Source organism: Sapajus apella, unplaced genomic scaffold, assembly GCF_009761245.1.
Source record: "Sapajus apella isolate SASKATOON/1434 unplaced genomic scaffold, GSC_monkey_1.0 scaffold2, whole genome shotgun sequence".
Lineage (NCBI taxonomy): Eukaryota > Metazoa > Chordata > Mammalia > Primates > Cebidae > Sapajus > Sapajus apella.
In genome coordinates, this window is record NW_022436942.1 from 12650415 (window position 1) to 12666851 (window position 16437).

General features: G+C 38.4%; 1 protein-coding gene across 3 annotated transcripts in view; it reads left to right on the forward strand.

The window, feature by feature from the left end:
* The window catches only part of CUNH12orf66 (chromosome unknown C12orf66 homolog), a 47521-nt gene that overhangs the window by 13128 nt on the left and 17956 nt on the right, over positions 1-16437 (forward strand). For 2 of the 3 annotated variants that reach the window (XM_032288588.1, XM_032288576.1), the window contains exons 3-4: positions 9149-9399; positions 15013-15298. In XM_032288588.1, coding sequence (XP_032144479.1) covers positions 9165-9399; positions 15013-15298 — 521 coding nt within the window. In that variant the 5' untranslated portion in view covers positions 9149-9164. Of the gene's footprint in view, positions 1-9097; positions 9400-15012; positions 15299-16437 lie in introns of those variants that run through there. The other variant, XM_032288581.1, reaches the window with a different exon arrangement.

Below are 16437 nucleotides of genomic sequence, written 5' to 3' on the forward strand. Positions count from 1 at the left end.
TTTTTTTTTTTTTTTTTTTTTTTTTTTTTGAGATGGATCTTGCTCTGTCACCCAGGCTGGAGTGCAGTGGCATGATCTTGGCTCACTGAAACCTCCACCTCCCAGGTTCAAGCAATTCTTGTGCTTCAGCCTCCCGAGGAGCTGGGGTTACAGGTGCACACCATCACACCCCACTAATTTTTTTGTATTTTTAGTAAAGACAGGGTTTCACCATGTTGGTCAGGATAGTCTTGAACTCCTGATCTCATGATCCACCTGCCTCAGCCTCCCAAAGTGCTGGGATTACAGGCATGAGCCACCGTGCCTGGCTGGTGATGAAAATTTCTGTATCTGTGCCGTCTACCACAGGAGGCTACTGAATGACTGAAATGTGACTAACACAACTAAGAAGTAAATTTTTTTTTATTTCATTTTAAATTCATTTAAAATGTAAATAGCCACATGTTGCTAGTGGCTACCATGTCTGAAAGTGTGGCTTGGGAGCAACACTGGGCAATGGTAATTTAGAGAACAGATTTAAAATATTATTTCACTCTTGAAGCTTGGATTAGTTTCTTACTCCGTTGCTTTGTATAATTCCCTAATCTTGATTTTAAAATCTCATAATTAGATATGTAGAAAAACAAAATGAGAAGAGCTAATTAAGTGTAAATAAGAGTGTGTTTATGTGCACATGTTTTGTCGCATAAAAGGAAAAGTAATTTAGTTGAAAGTTCGATACTGGCCAGTTACGGCGGCTCATGCCTGCAATCCCAGTACTTTGGGAGTCTGAGTGCACTGATCACTTGAGGTCAGGAGTCTGTGACCAGCCTGGCCAACATGGTGAAACTCCATCTCTACTAAAAATACAAAAATTAGCTGGGTGTGGTGGAGCATGCCTATAATCCCATCTACTCAGGAAACTGAGGCAGGAGAATGGCTTGAACCCAGGAGACAGGGGTTGCAGTGGGCCAAGATCATGCCATTGCACTCTAGCCTGGGTGACAGAGCAAAACTCCGTCTCAAAAAAAAAAAGAAAGTTAGATGTTAAAGAGCTATATAATGTAATAATGTGTTGCTAATTGTGTGGTACTTTTAGCAAATGACCTGGAAAAAAAAATGAAAAAGTCTCTTCTATATCAGATATTTGATTCCTTTTGGTAAGTCAAAGAAGCCTTCTCCCTAAAATAGCATCTTTCAACCACACTGTTGATATAGTTAGAAAGATAACTGCAGAAACAATTTGACATTGCCTGAAAAACAAGTGGAAAACTCTTACTACTCAGGTGGGAAGCCTGTGTGTGTGTGGACAACTCACTAACGGCACACAGGTTTATGGAATAAAGCTACACAAACCTTGGTTTACATCTTAGCCTTACCAATTACAGGTTCTGTGTATTTGGACAAGTTACTTAATTTTTTGGAGCCCCCATTTTTCCATAATCAAGTAATTATAAGTATACCTACCTTGAAGACTTACAGGAAGATCAGTCACATATACAGCACCTGGCTGGGTGTGGTGGCTCACACCTGTAATTCTAACACTTTGGGACACAGAAGCGGGAGGACTGCTTGAGCTCAGGAGTTTGAGACCAGCCTGGGCACCATAGTGAGACCTCATCTCAAAGACTGAAAAAATACTATATTAAAAGATATATAAAGTACATGGCTACATCAATGACAGTTTGATTGTATTACATCCAGAAAATTGATCAGAAAATGGGAAGTAAGCCCAAATAATATCAACTTTAGATAGTAACTAATTGGCATAGTCATAAACTGTAAAATCATTTTTGGTATATGTTACTTTGTATATATTTACCATAAATAAAATTTCATCCAAGCCAGTACAGTGGCTCATGCCTGTAATCTCAGAACTTTGGAAGGCTGAGGTAGGAGGACTGCTTGAGGCCAGGAACTCAAGACAAGCCTGGGAAACATAGCAAGACTCCGGAGCTATAAAATAAATTTTAAAAATGAGCCAGGCACAATGACATGTGCCTATAGTCCTAGCTACTGAGGAGGCTGAGGCAGGATCAGGATCCCTTGTGCCCAGGAGTGAGGTTGCAGTGAGCTATGATTACAGCACTGCATTCCAGCCTGGGTGACAGAGCGAGACCTTGTCTCTAAAAATGTTTTCAATGTAGTCCATTGTTTATTGAATAAATGAAAGAATGAATGCCTTGCTTTGTTCTTAAAGTCCTTTTGTCCCCAAAATGGGTTGTTATAACTAAAATGTTTTTTTCACTGGCATTGTCACTAGGATTATTTTCAAAGACCCATAAAGAACAATACCAAATCAATGGTCTTGAGCAGCATTGTTTTTCTAATGTAAGATAAATTTTGCCTGAAATTAACAAACAGCTTCTTGAGTAATACAATATTACTTAAAGAGCAGCTTAAAGCCTCCATCCTTTGATATTTTTAGGAAGACAGATAATTCTCTATGCTGAAAATGTCATCATCTGTGGGAGCCAGCCTCTAGGATAACCTCCAGTGGTTCTTGCTTTCTAGCATTCAGGCTCTTCACTAGCCTTCTGCTCAAATTCAATCAAGGGTGGCCCTGAATATGGCAGAGGTGATGTGTGAATTCTGAGGCTAAGTGATAAAAGGCACTACAGCTCCTGCTTTGGTCTCTGAACCACTAGCTCCAGGATAAGTCAGTTACTACACTGTCAGGACACTCAAGTAGTCCTGTGGAGAGCCCCGTGGCCAATACCTCATGCCAAGCTGCCACGAATGTGAGAGTGTCACTGTGCAAGGGGATTCTCCAGCTCTAGTCAAGACTTTAGATGACCACAGACCTTGCCAACATCTGACTGCAACTTTATAAAAGACTGACATAGAACTGCCCAACTGATCTACTTTTGAATTCCCAACTCACAGAAATTGTGAGAGATAATAAATGATTTTTATTGTTTTAAGCCACTATGTTTTGAGGTTATTCATTATGCAGCAATAGATATCTAATATATCACCAATAACAAATAATGAGCCAGGTGTGGTGGTTCATGCCTGTAATCCCAGCACTTTGGAAGGCCAAGGCAGGAAGATCACTTGTGTCCAGGAATTTGAGACCAGCCTAGGCAACATAGCAAGACCCTGCCTCTAAAAAAATAAAAAGAAACAAATAGTTATTGCTGCTATACAAAATATCCTGCTCATGGGCTGAACCATTCCAGTAACTTCTCATTTTATAACTTTAATGTTTTAACAGCTTGACATGTTATTAACACCATGTATTTTCTTATACCATTCTTATGAGACAAGAAGAATCGGTCAATTAAATATTTAATGAACATCCGTTAAGTTCAAGGTAGTACTATAATTTCTAGAAACATACAGCTTACCAAGACTGAATCACAAAGAAACAGAAAATCAGAACAGACCAATTATGAGTAAGGAGATTGATGCAGTAACCAAAAACTTCCCAATAGAGAAAAGCCCAGCAATATTCTGGCTTGTTTTCAGGTCATATAAATTTTCAACTTTTACTCAAGATTCCTGTGAAGAGGAAAGACTCGAGTTTTTAACTAATTTTTTGAGGTCTTCCTTTGGCAGGGCTAGTGAAAAACAAAAAAGAAAAGCCCAGACCAGATAGCTTCATGGGTGAATTCTACCAAGCATTTAAAATTGAAGAGAAAGGAACACTTCCAAACTCATCTTTTAAGGCCAGCATTAACCTCACATCAAAGCCCAATAAAGATACTATAAGAAAAGAAAATTATAGGCCAATCAACAAAATATTAGCAAACTAAATTCAACACCACATTAAAAGTATCATACACTAAGATCAAGTAAGATTTATTCCTGAGATGCAAGGATAGTTTAACATATGCAAATCAACAAATGTGATATTTCACATTAACAAAATAAAGTATAAAAAGCACATGATCAATTCAATAGATGCAAGAAAAAGCATTTAATAATATTCAACATCTTTCATGATAAAAACTCTCAACAAATTAGTTAAGAAGGAATACATCAAAGTAATTAGGCAAGAAAAAGAAATACAAATCATCCAAATCAGAAAAGAAGTTGAATTGTCTCTGCATATGACATAATCTTATATATAGAAAACCCAGCTGGGCATAGTGGCTCATGACTGTAATTTCAGCGCTTTGGAAAGTCAAGGCAGGAGGATCGCTTGAGCTTAAGAGTTCTAGATCAGCCTAGGCAACATAGCAACATTTGTCTCTACAAAAAACAAAAAAAAATTAGCTGAGTGTGGTGGCATGGGCCTATAGTCCCAGCTATTTCAGAGGCTGAGGATCGCCTGAGTCCAGGGGATCAAAGCTGCAGTGTGCTGTGATTATGCCACTGCACTCTAACCTGGGTAACAGAGTAAGACTCTATCTCCAAATAAAAAGAAAGAAAAAGAAAAAGAAAATAAAGCCCTACTGGAGAATTGCTTGAACCTGGGAGGTGGAGGTTGCAGTGAGCCAAGATCGTGCCACTGCACTCCAGCCTGGGTGACAAAGCAAGATTCTGTCTAAAAAAAAGAAAAAAAGCCCTAAAGATTCCACCAGAAACTATTAGAACTAATAAACCAATTTAGTAAAGTTGCAGGATACAAAATCAACAAATGAAAATTGGTTGCATTTCTATACACTAACAATAAACCACCTAAAAAGAAATTAAGAAAACATCTCATTTATAATAACATCAAAAACAGTACAATACTTAGGAATAAATTTAACCAAGGAGGTAAAAAATTTGTATGCTAAAAGCTATGTCACTGATGAAAGAAAATGAAGACACAAATAAATTGAAAGATGTGCTCACAGATTGGAAGAATTAGTATTGTTAAAATGTCTATACTCTCCAAAGCAATCTAGATTCAATGTGATCCCTATCAAATGTCCAATGGCACTTTTTTCACAGAAATAAACAATCACAAAATTCATATGGAAACACAAAGACCTCAAATAATCATGGAAATCTTGAGAAAGAACAACAAAGCTAGAGATATCATGCTCCCTGATTTCAAATTATATTACAGAGCTATACTAATCAAAACAGTATGGTACTGGCATAAAAACAGACACAAAGACCAATATAAAAGAATACAGAGCTTAAAAATAAACTCACACATAAACGGCCAACTAATCCTTGACATGGTCACCAAGAATATACAATAGGTAAAGGACGGTCTTTTCAATAAATAGTGTTGGGAAAACTAGGTATCTAAGGTATCTACCTGCAAAAGGGTAAAATTATACCCTTACCTTATACCCTCCACAAAATTAAATTAAAATGGGTTAAAGATGTAAATATCAGACCTGAAATTATAAAACTCCTAGAAAAAAAAATAGGGGGAAAGCCACTTGACATTGGTCTTGGCAATGATTTTTCAGATATGCACCCCAAAGTACAGGCAACAGAAGCAAAAATAAACAAGTTGGACTACATCAAACTAAAAATCGTCTGCAAAGCAAAGGAAAAGTTAACAAAATGAAAGGGTAACCTGTGCAATGGGAGCAAATTATTTGCAAACCATATATCTGGTAAGGAGTTAATATCCAAAATATGTAATGAACTCATACAACTCAATAGCAGGAAAACAAATAGCCCAATTAAGAATTGGGCAAAGGATGTGAATAGACAGTTTTCCAAAGCAGACATAAAAATGGCCAACAGATACATTAAAACAAACTCAACATAACTAATAATCAGGAAAATACAAGTCAAAACCATAAGATATCATCTCACACCTGTTAGAATGGCTATTATCAAAAAATGGCCAGGTGGGTTGGCTCATGCCTATAATCCTGGCACTTTAGGAGACTGAGGTGGGAGGACCGCTTGAGACCAAAAGTTTGAGACCAGCCTGGGCAACACTGCAAGACTGTCTCTATTTAAAAAAAAAAAAAATACAAGCAATAACAAGTGTTGCTGAGGGTGTAGAGAAACAGGAACCCTTGTACATTGCTGGTAGTAATATAAATTGATATAGCCATTATGGAAAAAGAGTATGAGGTTCCTCAAAAAATTAAAAATAGAACTATCATATGATCCAGCAAGTCCACTTCTGCCTTTATATCCAAAGGATTATTCACAATAGTCAAGAAACAGAAACAATGTGTCTGTCAATTAATGAAGAGATAAATAAAATGTTGTATATATAGACAATGTAATACTTAATCCATAAAAAGGAAGGAAATCCTGCCATTTGTGACAACATGGATAAACCTGGAGGATGTTACATTAAGTGAAATGGAAGCCAGACACAGAAAGACTAATATTGTATGACCTCACTTATATGAGGAATCCAAAAAGGTTGAACTCATAGAAGCAGAGAGTAGAATCATGACTGCCAGGGTCTGGGGGGTGGGGAAAATGGAGAGATGTTTATTGCACATTTATCAGCACTTAACATGTTTTTTTGGGAGTGAACCTATGAGAACACAAAGGCATAAGCATGATATAATGGACTTTGGGGACTCGCAGGGAAGGGTGAGAGGGGGGTGAGAGATAACAGACTTCACATTGGGTATACTGTACACTGCTTAGGTGACAGGTGCACCAAAACTCTCAGAAATTAGCACTAAAGAACTTATTTAGGTAATCAAAAACCACCTGTACCCCAAAAACTGTTGAAATAAATTTAAATAAAAGTTTCTTTTGCTAGTTTTATAGATGAAAAACAGAATATAGCTTATTTTGCATTTCTTTAATTACTAGTGAGGTTGAGCATTAAAAAATAAATTGAGTTTTATATTTCTTTTGGGACTTATATATTCATATCCTTTTATTTTTACCGGTAAGAGATCTTGATATGTTAAGTACATTAAACCTTTGTCTGTCATATATCACAGATATTTTTTTCCCCAGGATGGCATGCTTTCTTTATTACACTTTAAGTTCTGGGATATATGTGCAGAACATGCAGGTTTGTTACATAGGTATACATGTGCCACGGTGGTTTGCTGCATCCATCAACCCATCATCTACGTTAGGTATTTTATACAGTCAAATCAATCTCGTCCTTTTTAAGTTCTTCCAATTCTTTTACATTTAGAAGGTTATTCTCTATCTTTAGATCAGTCACTTGTATTTTTTCTGGTTTCTGGTTTTATGTTTTATATTTTTTTTTTCTTCAGGAAACAAGGTGACAGTCCATTTTTCCTGTGGTTAGTCATGTTTCCTTCACTATTAATTGAATAGGTTTCTTCCCCCACTTATTTATAATGCCACCTTCATTATCTAAGGAATTCTTATATTATGTGGGTATGTTTATGAGTTTTGTAATCTCTTTCATTGTCTATTGGTTTTGATGATAGTACCACACATTTTATGATTACTTCTGTTTATTCATCAAGAATCATAACACTCTCCTCTAGGAGGCCTCCTTAATTCTTCCAAAAAGATATGATTGCTCCCTTCACTCTCTTTCACCTTTGTCATGTTTAAAAATCTGCCTTGAAGCTGGATACAGTGGCTCACTCCTGTAATTCCAGCACTTTGGAAGTTCGAGGCAGGCAGATCATTTGAGGTCAGGAGTCCAAGACCAGCCTCGCCAACATGGTGAATTCCTGTCTCTATTAAAAATACAAAAATGACCCGGATGTGATGGCACTAACCTGTAATCCGAGCTACTCGGGAGGCTGAGGCAGGATAATCACTTGAGCCTGGGAGGCAGAGGTTGCAGTGAGGTGAGGTTGCACCGTTGCACTCCAACCTGGGGGACAGAGTGAGACCATGTCAAAAAAAAAAATCTTCCTTGTATCATTGTTAACAGGGTTGATCTTATCCAACTACATTCTTGAGTATAGGGAACAGGTGCACAATATCTATTCATTAAAATGGTGGGATCGCCTTTAAAAGGTAGTGATGATGGCAGAACAGCTCGTTTGAGAAAAGACAAAAATAGGCAGTTCTCTCATTTGTTCAGCAAACATGGCTGCGCTGTCCAACATGTAAAGATAATTGTAAGTAAACTCTAGCATGCCCTAGGGATCTCACCACTTGCGGAAAGAGACATATAAATATACATGATTAAATAGTGTGACTAAGAAGCATAACATAAGCATGTACCAAGAAGAATAAAGGAAAAAACTAGTGAGTAGTGGCTAGTGTTTCAAAGAAGTAAACATACATATCAGCTGGGTTCATGGGGTTTCTTCACTATCACAGGAACTTGTAATTAATCTAAATGACAACGTGCACAATTTACATTAATTTATCCTTCATTTTGGCCAGGTGTGGTGGCTCACACCTGTAATCCCAGCACTTTGGAAGGCTGAGGTGGGCAGATTGCTTGAGCTAGGAGTTTGAGACCAGCTTGGCCAACATTGTGAAACCCCGTTTCTATTAAAAATACGAAAATTAGCCAGGTGTGGTGGCGCTGGCTACTTGGGAGGCTGAGGTAGGAAAATCGTTTGAACCCGGGAGGTGGAGGCTGCAGAGAACCGAGATCTCACCACTGCACTCCAGCCTGGGCAACAGAGCGAGACTCCGTGTCAGAAAAAAAAAAAAAAAACTTTTTAAAGGAAGGTTAATGTCGTTTGGGCCAGGGGCTCTGCTTGTTAGCTGCTGGGCTAACACAGACCGGGAGGACTAGAACGGGATACAGGTGAGAGTTAACCCATGGTGTGTGACATGATGAAAACTAGGCAATGGGGAAGAGATCAACCTTTACCCGTCAGTCTTCTAATCTCAACATATCACTTTCCTGAGCTGGTGAGGAAGCTGTCAGGGCTGACTAGGGTGCCTGCTGTGAGCGTGAGCACAACTCCAGGCACTTCCCCATCTCCGAGCCGGCCCTGAGAGGCGCCTGGCGAGCACAGGCCAGAGGTTCTCGCCAGAGCTGACGTCACGTTAGCGTGACATCACCAGCGCTGACGAACCTCACAGGGAGGGGCCTGTCAGCTCACCTCAGGGCGCAGGCAGTTCCTTACAGCAGCGAATTGGCCGCCTCCTATTCTACCCCGAGGGTCCGAACAGTCAGAGCTGCAGGAGCCGAAGCGCCGAAGGAGCTCAGGAACCGCTACCTCCCTCTTTCCTTGGCCCTTACCCTTGTCTTCTCTAAGGCCCAGGAGCGGTCCCGGCGGCGGCGGCGCGCTCACGAGCCCGCCGCTGGAGGCGGTCACGCGCACGCACGCTTGTGCGTAAGCCCGTTCCCTCAGAACCCGGAAGTGCGAGGCCGAGGAGAGCCACGTGGGTCGAGCTGGGGCGCAGCTCGCATGGGGGAGTCTATCCCGCTGGCCGCCCCGGTCCCGGTGGAACAGGCGGTGCTGGAGACGTTCTTCTCTCACCTGGGTATCTTCTCTTACGACAAGGCTAAGGACAATGTGGAGAAGGAACGAGAGGCCAACAAGAGCGCGGGGGGCAGCTGGCTGTCGCTGCTGGCGGCCTTGGCGCACCTGGCCGCGGCCGAGAAGGTCTATCACAGCCTCACCTACCTGGGGCAGAAACTAGGTACCTCCGCCCCGCCCCCTGAGACCCTTGAGGAGGAAGGAAAGGGGGTATATTCCCCAGTCGGCAGTGGCTTGGGTTTCCTGTCTCAGTGTCACTTCTAGTCGCAGGCTCGACTCGGCATTCCCAGGTCTCCTCCCACCGTTCCTTTCCTCCCCGCCCACCGGCCTGCGCTGCTGATAGATTGGCGGACTGGGTAGATGCTCTTTGCAGGGCTGTGACCCAAACCCAAGGGTTTGCCCTTTTGCTTCGTGCATGGATTGGTGCCATAAATGAGAAGTTAACCAAACTATGTCTTCATTCTTCTAATTAGTGACGCTGCAGCCAGAGAAGCAAAACTTTGCAAAACAATCTAATTCTATTACTGAACACTACTTATTGTGTGGCCTCTTAAGATTAAGGCCCGAGAGTCACATTTGGATTCCTACCCGTCTTCATAGTCCCCCAATACATACTTAGTGACTAAAGTAATAAACGAATACTGGACGGGAAAGGCAAGAAATGTGCCTAACACTAGCAAGAGGAGACTGAAGGGAAAAATGGTAAACACTCTTAGTACCTCAAGTACATCTTGCCTCTGAAAATAAGATTCAAGAGCTGATTCAACTGATTTTCACTAGTAAAAGCAATAAGTATGAGTAGATGAGAAGGAAATAATAGATGTAAAAGGCAAGGATTATACATACAAAATAGTATTACTGCTTAATTATGACAATAAATATATTTGAATCTTAGGGGCTTTAGAGTCAGTACTTTGGCCTATTTTAGAATCTTCAGTTTTCAGAGGCATGGGTCTGGTGTGAATGGACACCTATATAAAATATAGAGAATAGAAATGTAAAATTGGTGTAGATTTCATTTTGATTCTCCATTCCCTTCCCCCAACCAGCCCCTAGCTTTCTTTATATTGCCTGAAGGTGACCATGTATATCTTACTGAGCTTTCAGTAAACACACAAGGAACAGGGCTTTCTGAGATCCTCATTGCTGTGGCAAGTATGTTGATTTATACGTAATTACTTAGAATGCTAATTTATTAACAAAAACTGGTCAGATAGTTTCACCTTATTTTTTCTCCCCTTTTTACGATGGAATTTCACAAATTTGAAGTTGTGGTTAATGGTGTTATTATTCCCCTTTCTATAGATTAGCAACTTATATATGTAATTGTGTTTGGTAGATGATAAAGTCCAAACCAAAATACCTGCCTTTGAACTGTGAGGTTGAGTTTGTATCATATAACTTATTAAAAATGTGTATGTAAATTAATTTACCTATAATATACATATATGTGATTTTTATATATGTGAAAATGGGGTGGATTCTAGCTGTAATACTGAAGGTAGGTAATATGGTAATATTTAGTTGTTTTAGTTGTTTTTAGACTCCTGCACTTCAAAGAATGGTGATTGATTCAAGTGCCATGATTCTTTGCTTTTTTTTTTTTTTTTTTATTTTTTCCATAGAAATTTGATGAAAACTGTGTACTCACTCCCCAGAAAAAGATATATGTACATACAATTTTGCATATAACCTGAGCCGGTTCAGCTGAATTTTCTAAAGTCTACTTATTGACTTCATTTTAAAAAATCTGCTACTCTAGTTTTAAGTTGGATGAGCCAGGTTTTTATGTAAACAAAACTGGCTGCCCTGTGTGTAAGAATGTGTATATAAGATCTTCACAGCCTCTGACTTGGGTTCTTAGTAAAGTGGTCTTCAGTGTGTGAATTGATTATTTCTGCTTGAACCCCAGCTGACATGGATGAACATGAGGGCTATGCCTTGAAACTGACCTATACGACATTTGGCACTATGAAACATGCCCAGGCACTGTTAGGTTCCCACGTGGGCTCTCACTTCTGAGTAAATAGTCTTAAAATGGTTTATTTAATGCTTCATAACTTATTTACATGTAAAGTATGTTTGTAAGTTCCAGAATTTAAATTTTATCTTTGCACATACATTTTTGGGTACTAGAGTATATATGATATCAGTGTGCTTACAATATGACTTCAGAATTATCAGGTTTGCTGTCTATTTTCTTAAAAACTTAAGGAGAAAACTTTTGTGTTGCCATTTAAAACATTCCCATGTTCTCCAGCTACTTTGCTCATTAGAGCATTTATGTAGTTTTCTTTAGAAAGCAAAACAAAAAGTTTATGCATGCTTTTAAAAAATTTAAAACATAATTCTGAAATTTTTTTAGCCTTACTAAGATATAATCAACAATAAAATTGTATATATTTAAGTTGTACAACTTGATGTTTTGATGTATGTATAAATTGTGAAATGATCACCACAATCAAGCTACTTAATATATCCATCACCTACCTTATATAGTTCTCTCCCTCCATCCCTCCCTCCCTATCTCCTTCCCTTCCTCCGTTCCTTCCTTCTTTCATGTGTATATTGTGAGAATACTTAAGATCTACTCTCTTAGCAAATTTCAAGTAAAAAATGAGTCTTTTTTTTAAACCTCTCTTATGGCTGGTATTTCTTTGAGGCCTTAGCAGTGAATCCTGATTAAAGAAGCAAGCAGGGCCTTTAGACAAAGGATAGTCCTGACAGGGAGCTTTCTGTTCCTGTCTTGACCCTGTTACTAAAAAACTTTGAGTAGGGCCCCTATCTTGGGGACTTCTATTTCCTTTGAGAGAGAATAATACCTGTTTGGGGAAGGATCAGTGATTAAAATATGCTGACTCAATGCCTGTGGAGAATTTTAGAAGGTCATACTTTTCTTCTCTTTGTTTCATTACTGGAGAGTTTTTTAAACCTCTGGTTGTTGAAATTTAGCATAGCAGAAAATGACTTAACTTGAGAACTGATGTTTAAAAATTATTATTAGCAAGAAGTTGGAGAATAAAATGTGCAAGATGTTTTACACGCTCCTTTAATACACTTAAAATTTCATAATATGAGATAAACTGTTGAAATCTTGAGAAATTATGAGCACTTATAACTAGAGCCTTCTAGAAATAATTCAAAATAATATTTTATAAATTCAAAATACTGAAAAGAGAAATAAGTTGGATGTTTCTGATTCCTTGTTTTCCAACATGAAGAAAGACCAGTCCCCATTGGATATTCCAAACCAAGACAGTCAACAGATAGGATTGGATTCCTGAGAGCTTTAAGAAAAGAGAACTGTTTAAAAAAAATGTGTTGATGGTCTGTCTCTTCCTTATAGTAGTTTCACTTTACATGGTTTCACATACTGGTGATTAGCGTTTATCGATAAGCTTTCAAAGGTATTCTTTGTATTTATGTAGTGTTTCCATTACCCCAGATAAGGGTAATCTGATGAAGTTAGGTATCCTTATTTTCTTTTTCTCCCAGAAGTCCTAGAAACAGATGATATCCCTTTTGCAATGGAAAATTAAAATGTTCACCAAGGCCACCCTGTTTAACAGTAGTAGATAGCTATTCTTTTTGTGGTACTTGACGCTCCCAATTCACCACAGTTTCAGAAGCTCAATTATGTATTATTATTAGAAGTTTAAAAAAATATATCAGTTACAAGTAGAAGGGGATTAGTATTATAGAATATATGCTTTGTTCCAGGCACATGACGCACCCGAATGTTACTTCATTTTGTTTTCTTAGCTTTATCACAGTTTTATGTTGAAAATGACAACTAAAGCTCATAGCGGTTCAGTAGTTTGCACATCGACATAGCCTATAATCATGGGAGCTGGGGTTTGAAACCAAGTCTTTCAGACCTGCACAGCTTTTAGGTTTTGCGTAATACTCTTATTACCCTCCTAAGCTGAGAGGTTTTATTCTAGATGTGGGCACAGAGGCCTATTTATTTTGTACCCGTCACTCTACAAAATCAGCAGAATTAAACTGAATATGGGCATGGGAGGAAAGCAAACCCTGCAGGGTACAGTTCCGTATGAGATGTTGGTGTCATGACTGGCCCATCTGTACCTATATAGGTTTTGATGGTATTAGTTGAAGATGATGTGCCAGTTACTCAGTCTGCTTGGAACAAACTTGTCTAACCTGTGGCCCGCAGGCCACATGCAACCTAGGATGGCTTTGAATATGGCCCAACACAAATTCATAAACTTTCTTAAAACCCTGTGAGATTTTTTGTGCATTTTTTGTTTGTTTGTTTGTTTTAGCTCATGAGCTACGGTTAGTGTTAGTGTATTTTATATGTGATCCAAGACAATTCTTCTAATGTGGCCCAGGGAAGCCAAAATATTGGACACCCCTGGTTTAGACAGTGTATTGGAAAAATACTTTTTGAAGTATCAGTAGTTTGGCTGGGGTGTCAGAAGTAAGTACGGTAACCAACTGTTCAGGTTTGCCCAGGGTTGAGGGATTCCAGGATGTGGGACTTTGTTTTAAAACCCTATAGACTAAAGATTTCCTGAGAAGCTGGACTTTCAGTGCTAAAACCTGGAAAGTCTTGGGTAAACTAGGACAAGTTGGTTACCCTAGTAGTAATGGAAGGAAGATTCATTTATTGAAACATAAACCAAGCAATGAATTAAAATCTATATTGTGAAATGGTTCATTTATTAAGAGGATATTTTACAAATGCCTTGATAATTTTTATTCCTAATTACAGGAATATGTTGGTGTCATGATTGGACCACCTGTACCCATATAGGTTTTTAGAAAACACATTCCTGTAATTGAATATGTTTTTTTGAAGAGAAAATTTAAACTCTCGTCCATCTCTGAGATTTTTTTTTTTTTAATTTTGTTAGAAATTAGTGTTTTAAACCTGTCCTGTTTCTTTTCTTTCTCCTAATGTCTTGCCTCTGGCCCTTTGTTGGGTAGAGAATTGCTTAAGGAAACATCCATGAAGCTGGCTATATAATTAGAAATGTAATTGGTGATATACAAATACAGAAGTGAGTAAATGATATCTATGCTATTTGATCCTTTTTGACTATGTGAAGGTGTTTTTGTCTTATTTTTGGGTGATTTCCTTTGGAACCCCCTAGTTATAGCAGCAGTTATTTATAATTGGTTCCTGGTCTTAATAATTCATAGTGTAGTGCTTATTATTTTATAACGTATAGTTTCAGTCTTGTCAAGAGTGCTAAGATTTTCTTTATTCTCCTGGGATCTCAGTGGTCTGTTTTCTTGCATAAAGGGAATATAAATGTATTTATTCAATTTTCTGGTATGATCTAAAAGATAAGATTCAAAGGAAAATACAATTCTAAAGCAGAAACAAAAAATTGTGACTTACCAGGAATAACAGTGTTTCATAATTTGTGTTCTTTTGTTTTGAATACATTTATGTGTAAGATAGGCTTTTTAGTTCCAGCTGGTATTATTTGCTAGGTTAATTATGCTCTAAATCTGAATCCTCATTGACTTGGGTTGGGGGAGAATTGGTACATGGGCAAGCAAATCATACACAGGTCCATTGCTACAGTAATGAATTACATCAGGTATTCGCTTAGCTTATTCCTCAGGGAAATTATGAATTATAAAGTATTTATATCTCAATCATAGGAGACAGAGAATATGGTAGATGAAAACTCATTGAGCTCAGCTGGTTTGAATTCTTTGCTTTTGGATGCTGGTAGGTGTTTGGTACTTATAGTTTCTCTTTCTTACTTGTCATGTGCTTATGTTGTTTGCCTACCAGGGAGCCAGTCTTTCTTCAGCAGGAAGGATTCCATCCGCACCATCTATACTTCCTTGCATAATGAGCTGAAGAAGGTGGTGACTGGCCGTGGTGCCCTGGGTGGAACTGTTTCTCACGTGGAAGAACTCCTTTCCCACCTGTCAGAGCAGCTCTGCTTCTTTGTTCAGGCTCGGATGGAGATCGCAGACTTCTATGAGAAGATGTACACCCTCAGCACACAGAAGTTCATCAATGCTGAAGAGCTCGTTGGCCTTTTGGATGCTATCCTAAAAAAATACAACTCCAGGTCAGTGTGGGGAGGGGGGAGGGAGAAAACATGGCTGTCCTACCAATCCCACACAAGCTCAGAGTTTTTCTCCACATTGTTATGAAAATCTATGATGAAATAACTGAAATAAATAACTGGGTTACATTTTATACATATTCATTAATCAACAGATATACATCAGTCACCTTCATTAGTCTTAGTTAATACCACAATGGCTGCATACTTCTCTAAGCAATAGTGAAAGACTGAGAATAAATGAAGAATGAAGTAATCATAAAACTTGTACTATAACTGATTTTGCTGCTTAGGAAAGAGTTCACACAACAAATACTTTTTTGTATTTCTGGTAGAGGTAGTGTTTCTCCACATTGCCGCGGCTGATCTCAAACTCCTGAGCTGAAGCAATCCACCCACCTCAGCCTCCTAAAGTGCTAGGATTACAGGTGTGAGCTACTGTGTCCAGCCTATTCTTTCTTTATAAAAGTGTTTCTTTAATTTTTGATTTTGAAATTTTTAATGCTGTAAAAAGTTACAAGGATAATATAATGAACATAGTTACCATTGATCAGCAGTTCTACTCCTAGACATATATCCAAGAAAAATGAAAACGTAGGTCTGCACACAAAAACGTTGACATGAATGTTCATAGCAGCATTATTTATAATAGCCAAAGGGCAGAAACAACCCAAATTTGACCAATGGATGAATGGATAAATAAATGTGGTATAGCCATACATGGAATATTATTCAGCAATAAAAAGGAACGAAGTACTGACACATGCAACAACATGGATGAACCTTGAGAACATTATGCTAAGTGAAAGAAGCTAGTCATAAAAGACCACATGGAAATCACGTAATTTCCATTATGTGAAATATCCAGAATAGGCAAAGTCATAAACACAAATAGTAGATAACAAATTCATAGTTACAGAAAATGGTTGCCAGGGGTTGGAGGAGAAGGAGGAGTGATTGCTGGTGGGCATGAGATTGTTTTTTTGGGGACCATGAGACTTTTCTAAAAGTGGTGGTTGTGCAATTGTGCAAATATATTAAAACCATTGAATTGTTCCCTTTAAAAGGATGGTACATGAAGTAAATACCAGTAAAGCTGTTACTAAAAAAAAATTGTACACTGAACTTACAAATATCCTTCA